We start from the raw sequence: 17,765 nt of genomic DNA on the forward strand, positions 1-17,765 counted from the left end.
TAGAGGCAGAATATCCCTAAGCCAGGAGATGAACTTTGATACAGCCTGGGGTCTTCATATCCAAGCCCTGGTTCTGATAATCAGATCAAATTGGTGCCACCATCATGTCCCTAATATGATTTCCGCTGCCTAAGTAGGTGCGACCCTAAGTGGCCGATTGTCTACCCACCCTGAGATCTTCATAGTGGCTGAGGTGACCTCCATGTCGGCATAAGAGTCAACTAGGCCTCCTTGGTGGCTTTGGTGGAAATGATATCCGCTCAACCCTGAATCTGCAATGATGAAGTCATTCCAACCACCAATCTGGCCGTAACACTGAAACATAGTGGGAAACTTGTGAGGCTTCCCCTTCTACTGATCGTCAATCTCCTCGATGTTGCAAAAGTCACCTCCCCATCTATAAGCCCCCTTATGAGGAGAGCATGAGGGCAGCATACATAGAGCAAAACATGTAGAAGCACGGGGCTGCCACATTGGCAGCACATGGCTACCACGTGGTCAGCACAATCAGAGACTTACCTGGCCTTGAGTGGAGCTCCTGGTGTAGATCATGTACAGAGCAGACATGTGATCAGTTCGCAGCAGTTCCGGGCAAGATCTGGAGCCTGGAACATACCGGTTATAGCATGGAGGCCTGTACAAGACTGCATGGACATCCTGAAGCAGTTGGGTCAAGAGTTGATGGCTTGGAAGAGCTGGTACAGCCCAGGAGTGCATCGGTCTGGAGGCGCCTTTATGGCACATGTCTGCAGTAGCACATATGGGGCTAGTACGGCATATCTAGGGCTCCAGGGCTGCTGCACAGCCGAAACAGTAGGCAAAAGGCTGGATCTGATAGGCGCCTGGCAAGAGCAAACCATGGGCCAGAGATCTAGGCTGAAACAGGCTCAAGCAGATGGCGATGGGGATTGGAGCAGGTCCAGGGCCTGCAAGAAGACCCCAATTGGGGCTAGTATGGGCCTGGACCACTAGCTGCAGGCCACGTGGCCGGGTAGCTGGCTGCAAAGGGGCCTGGTTGGGCTGGCCCAAGCCAGCCAACCAGGCCAGTTTTCACAGACCAGGGCGGCCAGCCAACCAGGCCAGTTTTCACAGACCAGGGCGGCTGGGCCCAAAAGGCATGGTTGTAAGACACGTTAAGACACGACACGTTAGACACGCTTCAGACACAAGTGTCTAAAGTGTCTTAAAGATAAGACACGTAAGACATGCCATTGTGGTTATAATAATAAATATTTAATTAATATATGTATAAGTATACAAGTGTACAACTTGCTAGCATAGCTAGCTGCTAGATTCTAGAAGTACATTAAGCTACACTTAAATAATGCAAGAAGAAACAATGCACTTGTACAATGTAGTTAAGAGTCAAGACTCGTCACTCAAGACTTAAAAGTTTAAGTTAAGACTCATGACTGAAGAGCTCACAAGTTTTGAGTACTTAAAGGTTTGAACTGACAATTGAATCTTGTCACATGTGACATGAATGAAAACTGCATCTCGATACATATAATTGAAAGGAAGCTTTCAACTCTCAAGACTCAAATCTCTGAAGATTCATCCTAATCTAAATCTATGAGGTCACTGCCACTGCTAGATCCAAAGTCACCATCAATGATAGCATGGCTAAGTCAAACTCAATGTGTGTTGTTACTCCCCACCCACCAAAAGAAAAAAAAACGCAAGACTGTCTAAAGGTGTCTTAAGGTAAGACACGTGTCTTAAGTGTCTTATCATAAGACACGAGTGTCTTAACAACCATGCCAAAAGGCTGGACAAACCAGCATGGATCGGCTATTTTGAGGCTAGCGAGTCGGCCTGTTTTGGAGGGGCATTTGCCCTATAAAAGGGGAGCCACTAGGCCCACAATTTACTCACCAGGGATCTAGTTGAGGAGCGGATTGGAGCTGCAAGAGATCCTGCCTCAGGGACCAATTCAGGGACAAGGGAGGTGGCCATTAGCATTAGACAAAGAACCCACACGGATCAGGACCCTGGCTGTCTTCCAGGGCAGCAAGGAGACTGGGAGTCGAGAAGCTTGGGACCTCACCATTGGCTGCACATCAGGGCAGCAAGGCAGTCAAGTCTTCTATGCATTCCCTGCCTCACAGTTTGCTGTTTGGGAGATAGCTTGGAGGTGTGTTTGTCGGCGCAGGTGACTGAGTCTATAGAAGCTCAATGGGGAGCACATGGGCTCACGGATCTAGAAGTGCCAGGGAGATAGTAGCACAACTTTTGGTAAGAAAAGAGGACTATGGTTTGGTGGGACTCTGGACTCCTTGTATTGTGTCCTTTTGTGGATGGAAATATATCTTATGTTGGTTCTATATCTCTCTTGGAGCATTGTCTATTACTGGTCTGCACACACATGCATATCAAGTCCACAAAGTAAAAGAAGTTTTGGATTCCATAGTTAAACACTTCTGCGTGAATTCCTGGGACGCTCTGTTCAGTCTTCCACTGCGTGATACCCTCTGTTTGGTTCATTTCTAAAACTCGATGGCCACTATTGTTGTCCCCAAAGGAGTTGAAGCTACATATGAACCACCTGATGTGGCTCTTCTACCTAGAGCTTCTTGAAGTGAGGGCAATACTGCTTCTTGTGGCCCTACACATGACAATGAAAGCACCGGTTCTCTTTTGGCATTGATTGGATGTGTGCATTAAATATTCTCTCCTTTCGGGCTAATTGAGAAGATTGTCATGCATTAGATTTCAGGAAGTCTCCAAGCTGAAATGCAGTTTGCCTCACAGGCTAGTGCATTGCACACACGAGACACATTGCAAGGTCAGGATATATATGACAGTTGTTGTACCTTACATATTCAGCTATTAAATTTGAGAGAGATGTCCTATATGCTAAATGTGGAGATACAATGCCGTAGAGAAGCCTCATGTTGTTGGAGCTATGATGCCTAGAGTTACGACAAAGGCTAAGCAAGCCTATAAAAATGGACACCCAACATCTGAGGAGAATGCACTTATGCCAATGCTGGTAATGCAGCCCAGCCACGCTACACCTCTCCCTAGTACACAGCCAAACCATGCTTCAAGGCCATTGGAGATGCCTCTGTATGCAGGACAAATATCTGGTTATTTTGGGAAATTACAGCTGCTAATACGAAAGGGTTTTGTGGGGATAGCTGCCCAAATAAGAACACTCGTGCCACCAGGTGACCATCTCACCTGTGAGGTGCATCGATGCGAGAATACACCTTTCGTTGTCTTTAGTAGGCACAACTGAGAAATAGCTCTCGAGTTTGTTGAGCCAAGAAAGCAACACTAAAGGTCCGGTCTTTCCATCATACCAAAGAAAATTGAGCTTCCCGGCAAATGAAGCTTTGATGGGCTACAACACTCTCTCTCTCTTCCCTCATCTCCTTGTGGGCGAAGTAGAGAAATGAGAAGATGTCGGTCCCATTCTTCCTCCTCCTCCCGAGCGGTGTGCTCCCTAACCTCCCTGGCTTCTTGAGCCTCAGACTCTCTGACCTCCTTAACTTCCTGGGAAATGAAGCTTTGATGGGCTGCAAGACTCTCTCTCTTCCCTCATCTCCGTGTGGGCGAATTAGAGAAATGAGAAGATGTCGGTCCCATTCTTCCTTCTCCTCCCGAGCGGTGTGCCCCCTAACCTCCCTAGCTTCTTGAGCCTCGGACTCTCTGACCTCCTTAACTTCCTGGGAAATGAAGCTTTGACAGGCTGCAAGACTCTCTCTCTTCCCTCATCTCCCTGTGGGTGAAGTAGAGAAATGAGAAGATGTCAGTCCCATTCTTCCTTCTCCTCCCGAGCGGTGTGCTCCCTAACCTCCCTAGCTTCTCGAGCCTCGGTCTCTCTGACCTCCTTAACTTCTTGAGCCTAATGATCTATGAGTTCTTTCTCTTCCTAAGCTTCGTGATCTCTAAGTTCCTTGGCTTCATGAGCTCCGTGATCTCTGAGTTCCTCAGCCTCGCAATCGCACTCTTCTTTGCCTCCCGAGCTGACCTCTCGCACTCTCTGGTGGACTATTCACAATCATCCCACATCCCTGGGGCTGAGTGTTGGAAAGGTCACCTCCCCATCTATAAGCCCCCATATGAGGAGAGCGTGGGGGAGGGAGACCTAGGGCATGTGCCCAAGAGAAAAGGAGAGGGGGATGCCACATGGGCAGCACCTCACAAGGTCAGGACAGCCAAAGGGGCCGCCACATGGGCACCAAACAGGCTATCATGTGGGCAGCACACAGCAGACTAACAGAGGAGCATCATGGCAGGCCAAAAGGTGCCGGCAAAGGGCAGGTTGTTGGGCTTGCAAAAGAGGCGCACATGTGGCGGCATGAACAGGATGGAGGCACCTGCGTGGCAGGCTATCTGGCAGAGAAGATGGCACAGAAGGGCAGGGCAGATCAGCAATGGGGTCGGCCACATGGAGGCCAGATGGAGCAGCAAAGGGGCTGCTAGCGTGCAGTGGCATGCCTTATATAGGGCTGGGCCCTTGCCTTGATAACGCTTGACTGGAGGGCCAGCAGCAGACTGGTCGGCCAGTCTGGTCGGCCAGAATGAAGCTGACTGAGTCGGTTTTTGCGGCAGGCCCTGGGCCTATAAAAGGAGGGCCTTCAGGCCCTCATAACACATCACTTGGAGCAGCAGAAAAGCCCCATCAGAAAGGAGCATCAGGAAGCTTGTCTTGTGCCTCATCACTGGAGGAGAAGAGAGCAAACAGTAGCTGCAGACTTAGCTGAGGGTGCTGCCCACCTAGGCTGGTGCAACGATAGCAAGGTGGGACGGAAAGTCTACTTACGCTCAAGGTGGAGCATGTGGGCTCGAGTCTAGAGATAGCCAGCAGATTAGGAGGAGTACCTTGTGGTAAGATCAGAGGACCACACCATTGGTGGGACTCTGGATCTATCTCTTTTGTATTGTGTCCATAGCTTTGGACATAAATATATTATTTTGGTGGTTTCTCTATCTAGTTGGTTCATTGTCTATTGATGAGTCTGCACATCTATTCTATGCACATAAGTTTAAGAAGTTTGTGATTCCACACTCCTACACACACACTGTGTGAGCTCCTAGGCTATTCTAGCAGTCTTCCGCTATGCGTACCCTCTGTTGGTCAATTTCTAACACTCAGGCATGCAAGTAAAGAGACTCACTGATTGCTATTGCTGCATCTGCATCACGGTCTACATCATGGCTACTATGGCCGAAACTATCATCGGGGCCCCTACGGCCGGGGTGGGATTCTATGGTGGCGAGGCTTGGAAAGTGACGAATCCTTCCTCCCCACCAGAGCTGGACTTGTTACTACTGCTCATGGTGTCCTTTCCGCATCTTATCTATACCATAAAATAGTGGTTGTCCTTGAACTAAACCTCCCAATCTCACAAAAGAAAATCTAAAGCTCTAATGGCAAAGGAAGCAGGGGAGTACAAGGATAGAAACAAAGAAAGAAAGAAAGTTTATTAAAGTCTTTGGAAGACCGATGGATCTATGAGACTGTGAGAATCCTGCTACAAACAAACTATCAGGGTGGAGCTACTAAACAAGCATCCACACCAAAGAAGAATGCAAGAAGCTAGTGCTAAGTACAACATAGTCATGTCAGAGTGATCGACTACACATCATCCTCATCATCATCATCATCAAGTCATCCAGGTGGATGAGATAGCGGAAGAATGAAGTCAGCGATAGAGTGTTGTCAGCTGCTCCTGGGCATGGTCCTGTGTCATATCCTAGTCATAGCTCAGTGCCTAACAAGGGCTACAATGACCCATGTCGATCAAGTCCCGACTCTGAACAGAGAGGGGATACCCCAAGTGTAATCTGTGCATCAACCCTCTGTCTGAGCTGTTGTGTCGTTGGCTCTAGATCCCGATCATGTCGAGGCCTCGTAGTATGGGGGTCCACATGCTCTGGCTGGAAGAACTCCGTGATCGAGCTCTGAGAAGGGTCCACCAAGGAGGAGGTCAGCTCCTATCTCTGTGATCGAAGTAGACGATCACGGTGCCTGACTGCCTCATGGATGAAAGCCGCCAAGCATCTCTGGTTTGGATAGGAGAGAAATCGAGACAACACCCAAGAATTGTCTCCGAAGAGGCAGTAGAAGCGTCCTCGAATCTCATAGTAAATTGGGCACCTGAAAATGAAATGCTCCTCCGACTCGACCTCCTGTATGTCACATAATGTGCATATGCGCCTCTCCCGGGGTAGACCCTCTGCCCTGCCACTCTCAATGCGCAGTCTATGTGAAGAGACCCGAAACTGCCCAATAGAGATCCTCAGTGAGTGGGGTAAGTGAATATGCGTATATCCTGATGGGTCAATGAAACCCCCCTCTGTGATATGTAAACAATGATCCCTGTAGAAGCTGAGCTTCACTAGAAGCTCGCTCAACCCCAACCAGGCCCGGAATGTGTGTAGCTGTAAAAGATCCTCGCGGATGACCTGGTTGACCTCCTATGACAGGAGAGGAGAGAGAATGGCACATCAATGCTATACTAGAAGAGAGATGAGGATCATGGCTTCCTTGGAGCGGGACAAAGCTAGAGAGAGAATGCTGCTTTGCAAGATGAAGAAAGAGCAGATGATCGAGAGAGAGAGAGAGAGAGAGAGAGAGAGAGACATGAATTTTCCTTGCTGAAGACCCTTTGAGCCATGGCATGGTGCATAAGCATTCGTTGGATGCTATGACCAGAGGAAGCCCATTTCGCATGTCTAAGCAGCTCCACTTTCAAACTTCTCACGTAGCAGCTCCACAAGCAGCACCAGGCCTTCATAGCCTCCTATTCTGATCCGTAATGAGAGATGCTATCAATTGACATGCATCGGTCCCAAATGTTTGTGAGCACAGGGCTCTGCACCCCCGATGCACCCCAAAACACCAACACGGGTTGCTTAGGCAAAGCCTCACCATCACCTCGAGGCAGCAGCTGTTTACAACTCTAGGGAAACAAATTTCCTACGTCAGGCAATCCCTCAAGAGGCAAGGTGAAGCAGGGGGGCTAGAGAGAGAGAGGGGAAGAAGAAGCATGCAGAGGCAGAGGAAGCTGGAGGGAGAGAGGGGGAGAGGAAGCACGGGTGCAGAGGGGCCAGAAACACACAGCCGAGCGGCGAAGTAAGGGAGGAGCAAGGAGGGTGAGCTAGGAGGCAGAAGAAGCAGGAGTGAGGGAGGAGCAAGGGCAACTCAGAGCAGTGAGTAGGAGACGATGGTGAAGGGGAGCAGAGGAGGTCGGCAAGGCAAGAGAGGAGGAAGGGAGAGATAAAGGTGAGATATACAAGGCGGTTTAAATTTCCGTAAGGGGGGCCGGGATACTCTCACTAATGTAGTTTAATTTTTCAGCTGGGGGCCAGAAGACTAATAGTACTAGCAGGGGGTGAATATTAGCACAGAGAAAGCCTAACTCACTCTTTCTCTACTCGTTAATATCTGAACTGAGAGAATAATGCACTCGCACACAAGTGGAACTGTGGAGTGAGTGTGAGAACTGAGGGAGGAATATAAAGGGCCTCTAATAACTGAATATCTCTCTGCCCAATAGGGTGGAATACAACTGAAAGAATAAGTACTGTATGAAGGGAATGAACCCTCACTACAAAATGAAAGAGAGAATACTGTATGCAGGGGAATCCCTTACTGTAGAGCTGGAAATGAGGGCTGCAGGATGCACCCAGACTGAACCAGTCTGGAGATGAACCTGTAGATGCTAAGGATAGTAGCCTGAAATGTGGATGAACTGAAAGGCCAAGGGGCTGCCCTCATATAGGCCGCCTTGGGCCCTAAACTGACCGATCAGGGGCTGACCCCTGTCCCAACCTGTTAGGTCGGCTCCAGCCAACCACCGACTGCCATGTGGCAGTCCACCACGTGGCTGCTGATGTGGCACTGTATGGTGATTCTGCTGACGTGTCACTTGCACTTGCTGAGGTAGCCCTGCTCCAGGCCCTGCTGATGTGGCTGCCTGCGTGGTCTGCTGATGTGGCTGCCTGCATGGCAGCAGTCTACATGGCAGTCCAGCATGCCACAGGTTGAGGATGCCCGTGACAAACCTTACAAAAAGCTTCCCTCTATCACAGACTTTGCAGAGTCTATTGCAAGTCTTCTCTTAGAACAGATAAGTATTATAGGAGTCTGCTGTTCCTCCTGATTAAAATTAGGGGGTTGCAGATCCTTGAAGATGTGCTCTCAAAATAGGCACACCTATCCACAAACCCCCTACCACCCCAAAAAACACACACACAAGCGTCCATTTAGAGAAAGCCTTTATAATGAGTTTCCATCAGAGCTCTAGAAGTAGTTACAGAGTCAAGGCTACCATTAAGGGAGAGGGACAATACCCAAGGTTCCACAGAATAAATAAGGAAAAAAACAATCTCAGTGTTCCCCCTTCGGGAAATATTTCATATAGTGAATCAAAAGTAAGGGGGTAAGTTCAAAACTTCACTTAGTTCTAGCTGAAGAGTTGATTAAAATGAAGCTACACACCTAGGTTTCAATGCTGAGAGCAAGTACTTGGAAGTGTTGAGCGACAGCATATCCATCATACTTCTGTAAGGTGTCAACTTAAATGGAGAACTGCACACAGGAAAACAATACCATGTTTAGATCGTATTTAAAACTTTATGCTCCATGCACACCACTGTCGAGTTGTCCAGCGAAATTCAAATTCGTTTCCTGCATATAGTCGTCGGTAACATTTTGGGAACGTATAAGAAAACAGGAGCCTTGCTGCACATCCCAATGCAAGTACTTGCCTCTGGGCTGAGACACCAAATGGCAGACATCCTCCCTCCACTTCATGCCATGGAGCACACCTTGGTAGATCGATTGAGAGACAAACGCTCTCATCTAACCTGTAAAGCGGGAGGTGCAAAAGTAGCACTGGGTTCTTTAGAGTTGCGAGAGTAGAATCCCCGTCTCTTGAAAAACCACTAGAAGATTTGGTGCTTAAACCTTTCTGCAAAGCGTCTTTGGCTCTTTCCACCGCTCTCTGTACAGGACTATACAGGGGACATTCAGCACAAGCCAACGCCATGGCATTAAGAGAGACGAAGGAGATGTTCCTGATTGTGAAAATCTCACTTCCCGTTTCGTCCAGCCCAGGAAAACTGTCGACGAACTGGTGCAGTAAGGCTGGCGTTAACTGATAGAAGTCACCAACATCGTGGTTACCGACCGTGACATGCATTGGCAATCCCGAATAAGGGCTGACCATGTCATAAAATCGTTCTGCAACGAACTCCCACTGCCCCTTTGTTGATTTCCTTCCCCAATCAGATATATCACCCAGAACTAGTAAAGCATGGGGTTTCAGCATTTGATAGGCCCTCTGCGTACCAGAGGAAGCGTTAAGACTTTCGAAAATAAGACCTCAAGATGCACTTCACACAAAGTATCGGATGGCCAAGCTAAGCGCTCTCTCTGTCTCTCTCTTCTCACCTTAAACGAGGTCTTCATGGACGCCTCTCGGCGCACGCGATCAAACCACATGGTTTTCGGCCCGGCGAGATGGAGATCGCCAACTACCATGGCTACAAGTTGGACGTCACCCTTCGGACGCTCGTCATAATTAGGATTTGTACATGATGGATAGGATAGAAATTGCAGCAGCAACCAAGGAAGGAAAACCAACACCAACAGCGGGAACAGATTTCGGACCACAAAGTAGAGACGTCTCGGCATTTTAGTGTCCCAACTTCCTGCTGTGAGAATTTCCCTGTCGGCTTCCCTCTATCTTTCCTTGATCTGATTCAAAAGCGGACAGAAATCTCCTCTTTACTTCTCATCATTGGAACCTGATTCAAATGCGGACACAAATCTCCTCTTTATTTCTCATCATCCGAACCTGCTTCAAATGCGGGCACAGAACTCCTCTAAATGAAATAGCTCTCTTACTCCCTCGCAGTGTTGGTGGCTCTAAATCGTGAATCCGCGTTTCAGGATCCGATAAACTTGGAAAAGAGCGGATTTTGAGTGATGTCGTCCGTGGGATGAGCAAAGGAAGGGAGATCTGAGATGCTTTGCTTGTTCGAGGTATGCTTTGTTTGTTGGAGCTACGTCTTTGCAGAATTCGAGTTGGCTACTCGAACAAGAATATGAAGAGAGCTACGTCTTTGATCTCTGCAGAGCTCGAAGACCGCTCATCGATTTCCCGGTCTCCTAAGCGCTTGTTTCCACGCCATGCAGGTGCCCGCACTTTGGCCACCTATGGCCTACACACACCACCAGAGCCTCTCTGGACTCTATTGGCCACCTGTGGCGGAATCTGCTCCCACCGCCACCTCACACCATGGCGGGGAAACAGGCGCTAGGTGTTAGAGTGCCCTTCATCTTAGCTTTGGACACCAACAAAGCACATTCCACCACATGGTTTGCTCCATAAGCATGCCATAGCCGACACACGAGAACACACTAAAGCTTCATGCCTCACCTCCCCTTTCAGGAGCGGCCTCCCCAACCTCAACCGCGATGCAAGGAGGCCCTCCTAATTCTCCAACGACTTGAGGCTCCATTAAATGCAATTTCAACTAAGGCAATCATGCATGGGACTCTGCTCTTTTCTCTTCTAATTTGAGAGCCGGCGCTTCTATGTTTGGTACTCATTTCTCTCGGAGAGCTCTTTCCCCCTACCTTATGTATTCGTGTCACCTCTAAACAAGTAGAGAGCGGAGAAGATACCAGGACCCTGCCTTGAACTCTCGAGCCCTCAGCTTACCACTCTAAAACTCCGTTAACCGACGGGTGCTCAACTTTATAAGAGCTGCCATTCCCATATTGGGTGTCGGCTCAACATAGAGCTGAGGTAGCAAAGTGAAGGCAAAGGAAGGGGGAGGGAGAGAGAGAGAGAGAGAGAGAGAAAAAAAATTCATAAATGGGCTCCTCAAACTCCTCCCTTAAGTGTTAGTCCTAAATCACTACCTCCATTGCTTGTTTAGTGTTATCACTTATGTTACTGAGTGGTCAGCCCATTGCAAAGGATGTGCATGTTGCTACTTGCTCTATACCATATTGGTTTAATTGTGTATTAAACAAGACGCATGGGTGCATGCGAGCACTGCCCTTGGAGTTTCATTTACGAAAGTTAGTATATCAAACTCATTTTTCCTTACCAGAGATACTAGGCTATAAAAAGACAGCACTAACTACAGTCGAGAATTTAGAATGGCTAAGGGTGCACACCCTTTGGCGCACAGCTTGTGTTTCTGGGTTGGCATCAAAATATCTCACCAGGCATGACGCTCAGGTGTTTCTAATGGTTGGTGGAGGCTCTCTCAGTCCCCATTTGATCAAAGTGCACATAACCGCACTTCTTGATGAGGTTCCTCATTACTAATGAATGCTCCCAACCAACACCAAGCAAAGCATGTCCATAAGGCCCTACGCATGCGGACCCTCCTCTTGCTTGTTCTATAAGCGCAGTTCCAATGGAGTCCTTCACCCAAAATGCTAGCGTAGCTCTGTTCTTCTGCATGATTGGTGGAGTACCTGCATGCTCTCTTTCTTCAATGTTTTTATGATACAAAGTATCCTGGAATTCAAGGCAATGCAAGTTGCTATTAGTATTCATCTCCATGGCTTCTCTTTACTAATTACTACCAATTGTAGATGATATCTTTGAGCTTTCGCATTGCTAATTAGCACTTGCCTTTTTGCAGAATCCGTTCACATAAGCTACAGTACCACCTCCGCAGGTCGAAGGAAGGGCTCTTCCCAATAAATACAAGCTCTTTCTCATCAACAAATGCCTGGTGTGCCTAGACCGCCAGCAAATTTGTGTGGACTCAGTGTGCTAGTGCAATTTGGATGGAAATTTTGAAGTCTATCCGTGCGAATGAATCATCTGTAAGCTACAATCGAAGTGGATCCTTCAGGAAATTTATCCTACCTCTGCTAAGCTTTGGCACCAAGATAGAAGATTGGAGTGGTGTCCGTAAGGACCCGTGAACACTACCCATTGACTCTCTTCAGTTTTGATTGCCCGAGAGTGCAAGGTGGAGGGAACAGCTATTCCCATCACCTCTTGCAAATGTTTTAGAGCAGCGGTGTAGCCTGATCGGCAAAATAGGAGCGTGCCGTTGTTTTGTTCCTCCCAATCGCTTTTTGATGTATTGTGCAGGCTTGTCAACCATGGCGCTGGTCGTCTTTCCAATGTAACTATGAATCTATGTTCGTATTCCCTACATATGGACACAACTCCAACGCGTTACACTTGAGCAAAGCATTTCATTTTACGATACATTAAACAAACAACCTATCTAAATTGAGAGAATCCTTAAGAAGATTACACCATAAAATGGTAGCACGTTCTGCATGATGAAGTTCTCAATGAACACAAGCGCTCTACCTGATGCTATATGGTCTGGTGATTGGGGACAAAGTTGGATTCTCAACTCCTTTCGGCAAGGGCCAGCTGTTGTATGTATCTCCTTGCTATCCAAAAATGCAAGAGGAATCCCTATGAGAGAGGAAGACAGAAGGTATGAAGCAGAGACGGAAGGCAAACCAGAGCGAGCGTTATTTGGAAAGACAGAGACCAACTTCACGCCAAGGTAGGGGGAAGAGGTAGAAAGAGACTAGGCAGGCATGAGAAGGAGTGTGGAAGAAGATGGAAGGCTATGATGATGACGAGGGGGAACGGCTATGGAAGAGGAATTGGAGAAGGCACAGAGAGCTTACCTTTTTTTTTTGTGGAAAGTCTCATTTTCCAATGCAAAAATCCACCTTAGCAAGTCCACTTTAGACGGGCCCTCAAAGGGCAACTCTCTCGTTGCTATAGCCTGCCCCTAGCAGGGCACAAATATGTTCCCTATTCAATAATTAATTAATCTATCACACCTCTTATTTGCAATTAACCTCTGCGCAATCCATGCAATTCTAAATTAGCGTATGCCTAATTCATGCTTGCCCTCCCCCTTCGCTCCCCTATGCTCAGCCTTCCCTCTCCCTCCCCTCCCGCTCCCTTACGCTCCTCTCCTCTCCCTCACCTCCCTTTTCCTCCACTCACCCCTCCCCTGCTCAACCCTCCTTGTCGCTCCCCTCCCTCTCCCTCCACTTAACCCACCCCTCCTGTTCCTCCTTTTTCACTGCTGCTAATCACAATGGTTGGGAGGCTTTCACAGCCCCCCTTCTTCTCTACCCTTCTCCCTTCAACTTTGTCTTCTCTTTATAGTAGCCTCTGGAGAGCAAAAGCTGCTCCAAGAAGCTACGTCCCCCTCTTCTTCTTCATCGTGCGTCCAATTGATTACATATCATGAATCCTTACCTTTGTTAAATTTTTGGAACCACTCCCCTGCGTGCTACAAAAATTATTTAATTGCGCCATTTTCCTCACGAGGGGGTGGCCTATTACCATATTGGTTTAATTGTGTATTATAAATTATGGTGATTTCTTTTAAATAATGAATACATGTTATGGCATGTATTGTTTTTTGAAGATATGTAATTTGATAGTGTTTCTTTTAGCATATCTATGTTGAAGTCATTGTTACGATTTGATGAATCCAAGATGTCATAGGTCGCCATGATTGAAAAGAATTTAAACGTATTAATTAGTGGGAAAGACAATAGCATGGATTTTTTGTGGACGGGGGCCACGAAGTCCCTATATTTGAGAGGGGAGGGCCCCTCTCCTCTCTTATTTATGATGGTAAGAGTTAAATCCCTTTTGTTGTCTTCTATCATGATATCTTCATTGGTAGGTGATGTCTTAGAATTCAAGTCCTCCCTACTCACAAAATTTTGAATCTATGCTTCCTAGTGCTATCTCCACCTTTTCAACTAAGAAATCAATTGAAATTTTCCATTGAAAAATCAAGTAGGCCTTTTCAACTAGTTTCTCGTTAGTTTTAAGTTATATGTATATGGTATAATTTATTAAGATTAAGGGCCTTTCAAGCATTTAGATGGAAAGCATAGATGAGCAAACTAATAGAGGCGAGACACATAGGGGACTACTAGTAGGAACCCATGCAATGCTATGGTATTATATCGATTACATGATTATTGGACCAAATAATACAAGCAGAGAACTATTTATGTATGTGGGTGGTATGCGTTATGTATGTGTGCATATGTGTGGCCATATACGTGTATGTGCAGGTCCATGTATGCACCTCTGTGTGTGTGCGAGCGCACACGTACCTACATATGTGTTTACGTGTGTGCATCTATGTGCATGTGTGACTTTGTGTCTATGTATGTGTGTGGAAGACTTGACAACACCCCTTTGCATAGTGAAAAGACAAAAGAGCGAAGCTTGACAATGGAATAGGACTAATTGCATTAATGGAAAAGTTTGTACAAGTCGGTGAAGCCCTGTTTATAAAGGAAACCAGCAATGGGCCATTTTGTAGAAATGACTTTGTGGAAGCTGTATAGAGGTTGAGTTTGGATAAGTCCTAGCAAGCATCACTTTTATTGAAGAGGGGAGTCTGCTACCTGCCACCATCCAACAAGAAAAATAGTAAGAACCAGTTTTAACTTTAGTTGGGAAGACATGCATCATAAACACCCCTCCCTTGTTATCGAAGTCGCAATAAAAATCAACACTTGGCCATACACTTATCAAGCTTAATGTAATACAAGATTGTTTGGGTAGCACGATCAGTCTAGAGGTTAAAGAGAGAAATGCTTAACCTTTGTAGAAGGAGGGGGGGGGGGGATTTTAATACAAATTAATAGAAAAAAAGGGGGGGAGGGGGTAGTTAATGGAAAATAATGGGGGGGAAAGGGGGGAGTTAATGTAAAAGGATGTGGAGGGAAATTGAACAAATGAAGATGGAAATTTAACTATATGGTTAATTAAGAAGAAAGGAATTTAAACAAGGGGGGTTAGAAGAGGTTGAAAAAGAAATAATCTAAATAAAGGTAAGCTAAAAAGAAGAAAAAATAAAGATGATTAAATGGGCTAAGGAAGTAAAAAATAATCTTAGAAAGTTAATTTGAAAGTGGGGATTCATGTCCATAAGTAAAAAGGGGGAATAGAAAATTAGAAGGGGGCGGGGTTATAGAGAAGGGGAAGAAAATAAATTAGAGGGGTAAATCCCAATAAAAATGTTGAGATATCGAGCTCCACTCGCGATATGCCAGGGTGACCGTTGTGCATTTATGTCACCGACTTGGTAGCTGCAGATGCGGTTGGTACACCGCCCATGAATAATGGCTGGATGATAGCTATCCTTATCTACTCTAGTTTGTGGCTCAGTTAGTATGCCACCTTAGTTAGTTGAGTTTGGTTTGAGACCCACATATAGGGTTCTTCTATTTTCTTTGTACTAGAGTTCTTTTGGCTTTCACAACTAAGAAGAGGAAAACTGTTTTCAGCCTCCACCTTTGTGTGTATTCCCCCATTGTGCATGTGAGAAAGCCGCAAGTGAGACTCCTTCCCTCTCTCCCACTATCTTCACATGGTATCAGAGCCTTGTTCGTGGTAAGGAGCTCAAGAAATCAAACCAAGTTCGTGGTGTCCTGGTAAGAGGACCAGTGTTGCTTTCCTATTTCGAGTTTGGGAGCAAATCTCTACAGGTAGCATAGCCAGAAGTGCAAGAATGCACTGTCTCAGATTGAGACGCCCTTCGCGGTGTGGCGAGAGCGTAGTATATGCTGCGGGCAAGGGCAACGCCCTTAGTGACTTTATTTTTCTGATTCGAGGCCATTTCGGGGCCCGTTTTGAAGGCGGAAGTTCTTCGCAGGCACTCGAAAAAAGGCCCTGTTTTTGGCTGTGCGACCATTGCTCGGCTAGTCGGTGAAAAGTTGCCGCAAAAATTGCATCGTATGCCTGTGTGCAGAGATATTGGGAGTTGCAGAATCATGCTTGTTGCCTGTTGATGCAAAATCGTCACTTGGAAGTGACTGTGTGGTGAAATACCACTTTCGTCAATTTTGCAGATTTGCCCGTGTGAGGCAAAAGCTGTGTTTTTTTGCAGACAGAATATTTTGCAGTGTTCTGGAATGGCATCTGATTCTCTTTCACAGATTGTCACTGAAAAGCTTGACAAGAACAACTTCCAGGCATGGAAGTTTAGAATGACGAATTTCCTTATGGGAAAAGGCTATTGGGAGTTCATTACAGGAAATGAAGAAGAACCTATTCTTCCTAGTGTTCCCAATCAATAGGAAATGCAGGCATTTAAAGGATGGCATGAGAGAGCTAGAAAAGTTATGTACTGGCTGTCTATCAGTATTTCGGACTCTATGATTGTGCATATTCAGGATGCAAGTACGCCAAAGGAGGCATGGGATACTTTGGCAAAAATGTACATCACAAATACGCAAGCCAGGAAAATGCAGCTCAAACAGGAGTTGCACAATGTGTAGAGAGAAAATTTGAGCATAAATGACTACCACATGAAGGTGAAGAAAATTGCAGATGCACTTGCTTCCATTGGGTCGCCAGTGGAAGATGATGATCTAGTTTCTGTGACCTTGAATGGTCTAGGAAAGGATTATGCACAGTTCCGGACATCCATTGCCGTCCGTGAAAAATTTCCTGATTTTGAAGAGTTGTTTGCTCTTCTAATTTCTGAAGAGCAGAGAAATGGGGGTGCATCTTCTTCAGGAGGAACTTCAAAAGAAACTGTCTTCTACTCAAATGCTGGAAGAGGTAGAGGCAGAGGTAGAGGAGGTCGATCTGCAGGCCGTGGTAGAAATCAGAATATGCAGCAAACTCAAGAAAACCAGTCCTATGCAGGAGGACGTGGTAACTCTAGAGGCAGGGGGAGCCAAAGAGGCCGTGGTGGATGGCAGAGAGGCCAAAATGCAAACAGCAATGTTGAATGCTACTATTGTGGCAAAATGGGTCATATTGCTAAGGACTGCTACAAAAAGCAGAATGACATTATGAATGGAAAATTGCAGCAAGGCAATTATGCATCTTCCAGTAGACAGGGTGATGACAGAAATGAGCATCTATTTATGGTGCAGCATATGACCAATTCTGTGACAAGTGCAGAAGAACGAAATGATGTGTGGTATGTTGACTTAGGTGTGTCAAACCACATGACAGGTCATGCAGAATGGATGCAGGATGCAAGGAAAATGGAAAAGCCAGGATTTGTGGAGACTGGTGATGATACTACACATCCTATTGTGCAGATTGGTAAAATTCCTTTGTCTATGCAGGATGGGAAAAAGAAATACCTGTCCGATGTATTTCATGTCCCAAACATCACCAAGAACCTGGTTTCTGTTGGTCAAATGGTTGAGCAGGGCTTGCAGGTCAGATTTAATCCTCATGGATGCTTTGTTGAGGATATGAAAAATAACGGTCGCTTGATAGCAAAAGGAAAGAAGAAGGGCAGGATGTTTACGTTGGATGCGGACATGCCTGAATTGAGTGCAGCAATGTTTGCACATGGGACCGGTGTAGTTGCAGATATTGATATCTGGCACAAACGCATTGGTCATGTTAATATACAGCGACTTAAATCAATGCAAGCCCAAAATATTATTGCAGGATTGCCTAAATTCAAGGTTGCAGAAATGCACAAGGTTTGTGAAGCCTGCCAATTTGGGAAACAGGCAAGGAAACCTTTTCCTAGGCATGTTCAAGAGAGTAAAAAGCCATTGGAATTAATCCACTCTGATGTGTGGACTAGTAAAGCTGCATCTATTGGAGGCTGTCACTATTTTATCACATTTATTGATGACTTCAGCAGAAAACTTTGGGTGTATTTTATGAAAAAGAAAAGTGAAGTGTTTGGGCACTTCAAAGCTTTTAAAGCTATGGTTGAAAAAGAAACAGGCCTGCAAATAAAATGCCTAAGGTCAGATGGAGGCGGAGAGTACCTCTCAAATG

At 46.3% G+C, this 17,765-nt stretch overlaps 1 protein-coding gene across 1 annotated transcript in view; it reads right to left on the bottom strand.

Annotated features, from left to right (window-relative positions):
• The window catches only part of LOC147900299 (uncharacterized), a 45,162-nt gene extending 35,052 nt beyond the window's left edge, over window positions 1-10,110 (bottom strand). Inside the window, exons 1-3 of the mRNA XM_087377623.1 lie at window positions 9,410-10,110; window positions 8,725-9,299; window positions 8,456-8,545 (exon numbers count right to left, since the gene is read on the bottom strand). Of these exons, the coding sequence (XP_087233749.1) occupies window positions 8,456-8,545; window positions 8,725-9,299; window positions 9,410-9,652 (908 nt within the window). The 5' untranslated portion in view covers window positions 9,653-10,110. The remainder of the gene's footprint in view (window positions 1-8,455; window positions 8,546-8,724; window positions 9,300-9,409) is intronic.
• Between the last annotated feature and the right edge of the window lie 7,655 nt (window positions 10,111-17,765).

This window comes from Dipteris shenzhenensis, chromosome 7 (assembly GCF_047967505.1).
Source record: "Dipteris shenzhenensis isolate YYH24624 ecotype China chromosome 7, Dip_SZ_1.0, whole genome shotgun sequence".
Classification (NCBI taxonomy): Eukaryota; Viridiplantae; Streptophyta; class Polypodiopsida; order Gleicheniales; family Dipteridaceae; genus Dipteris; species Dipteris shenzhenensis.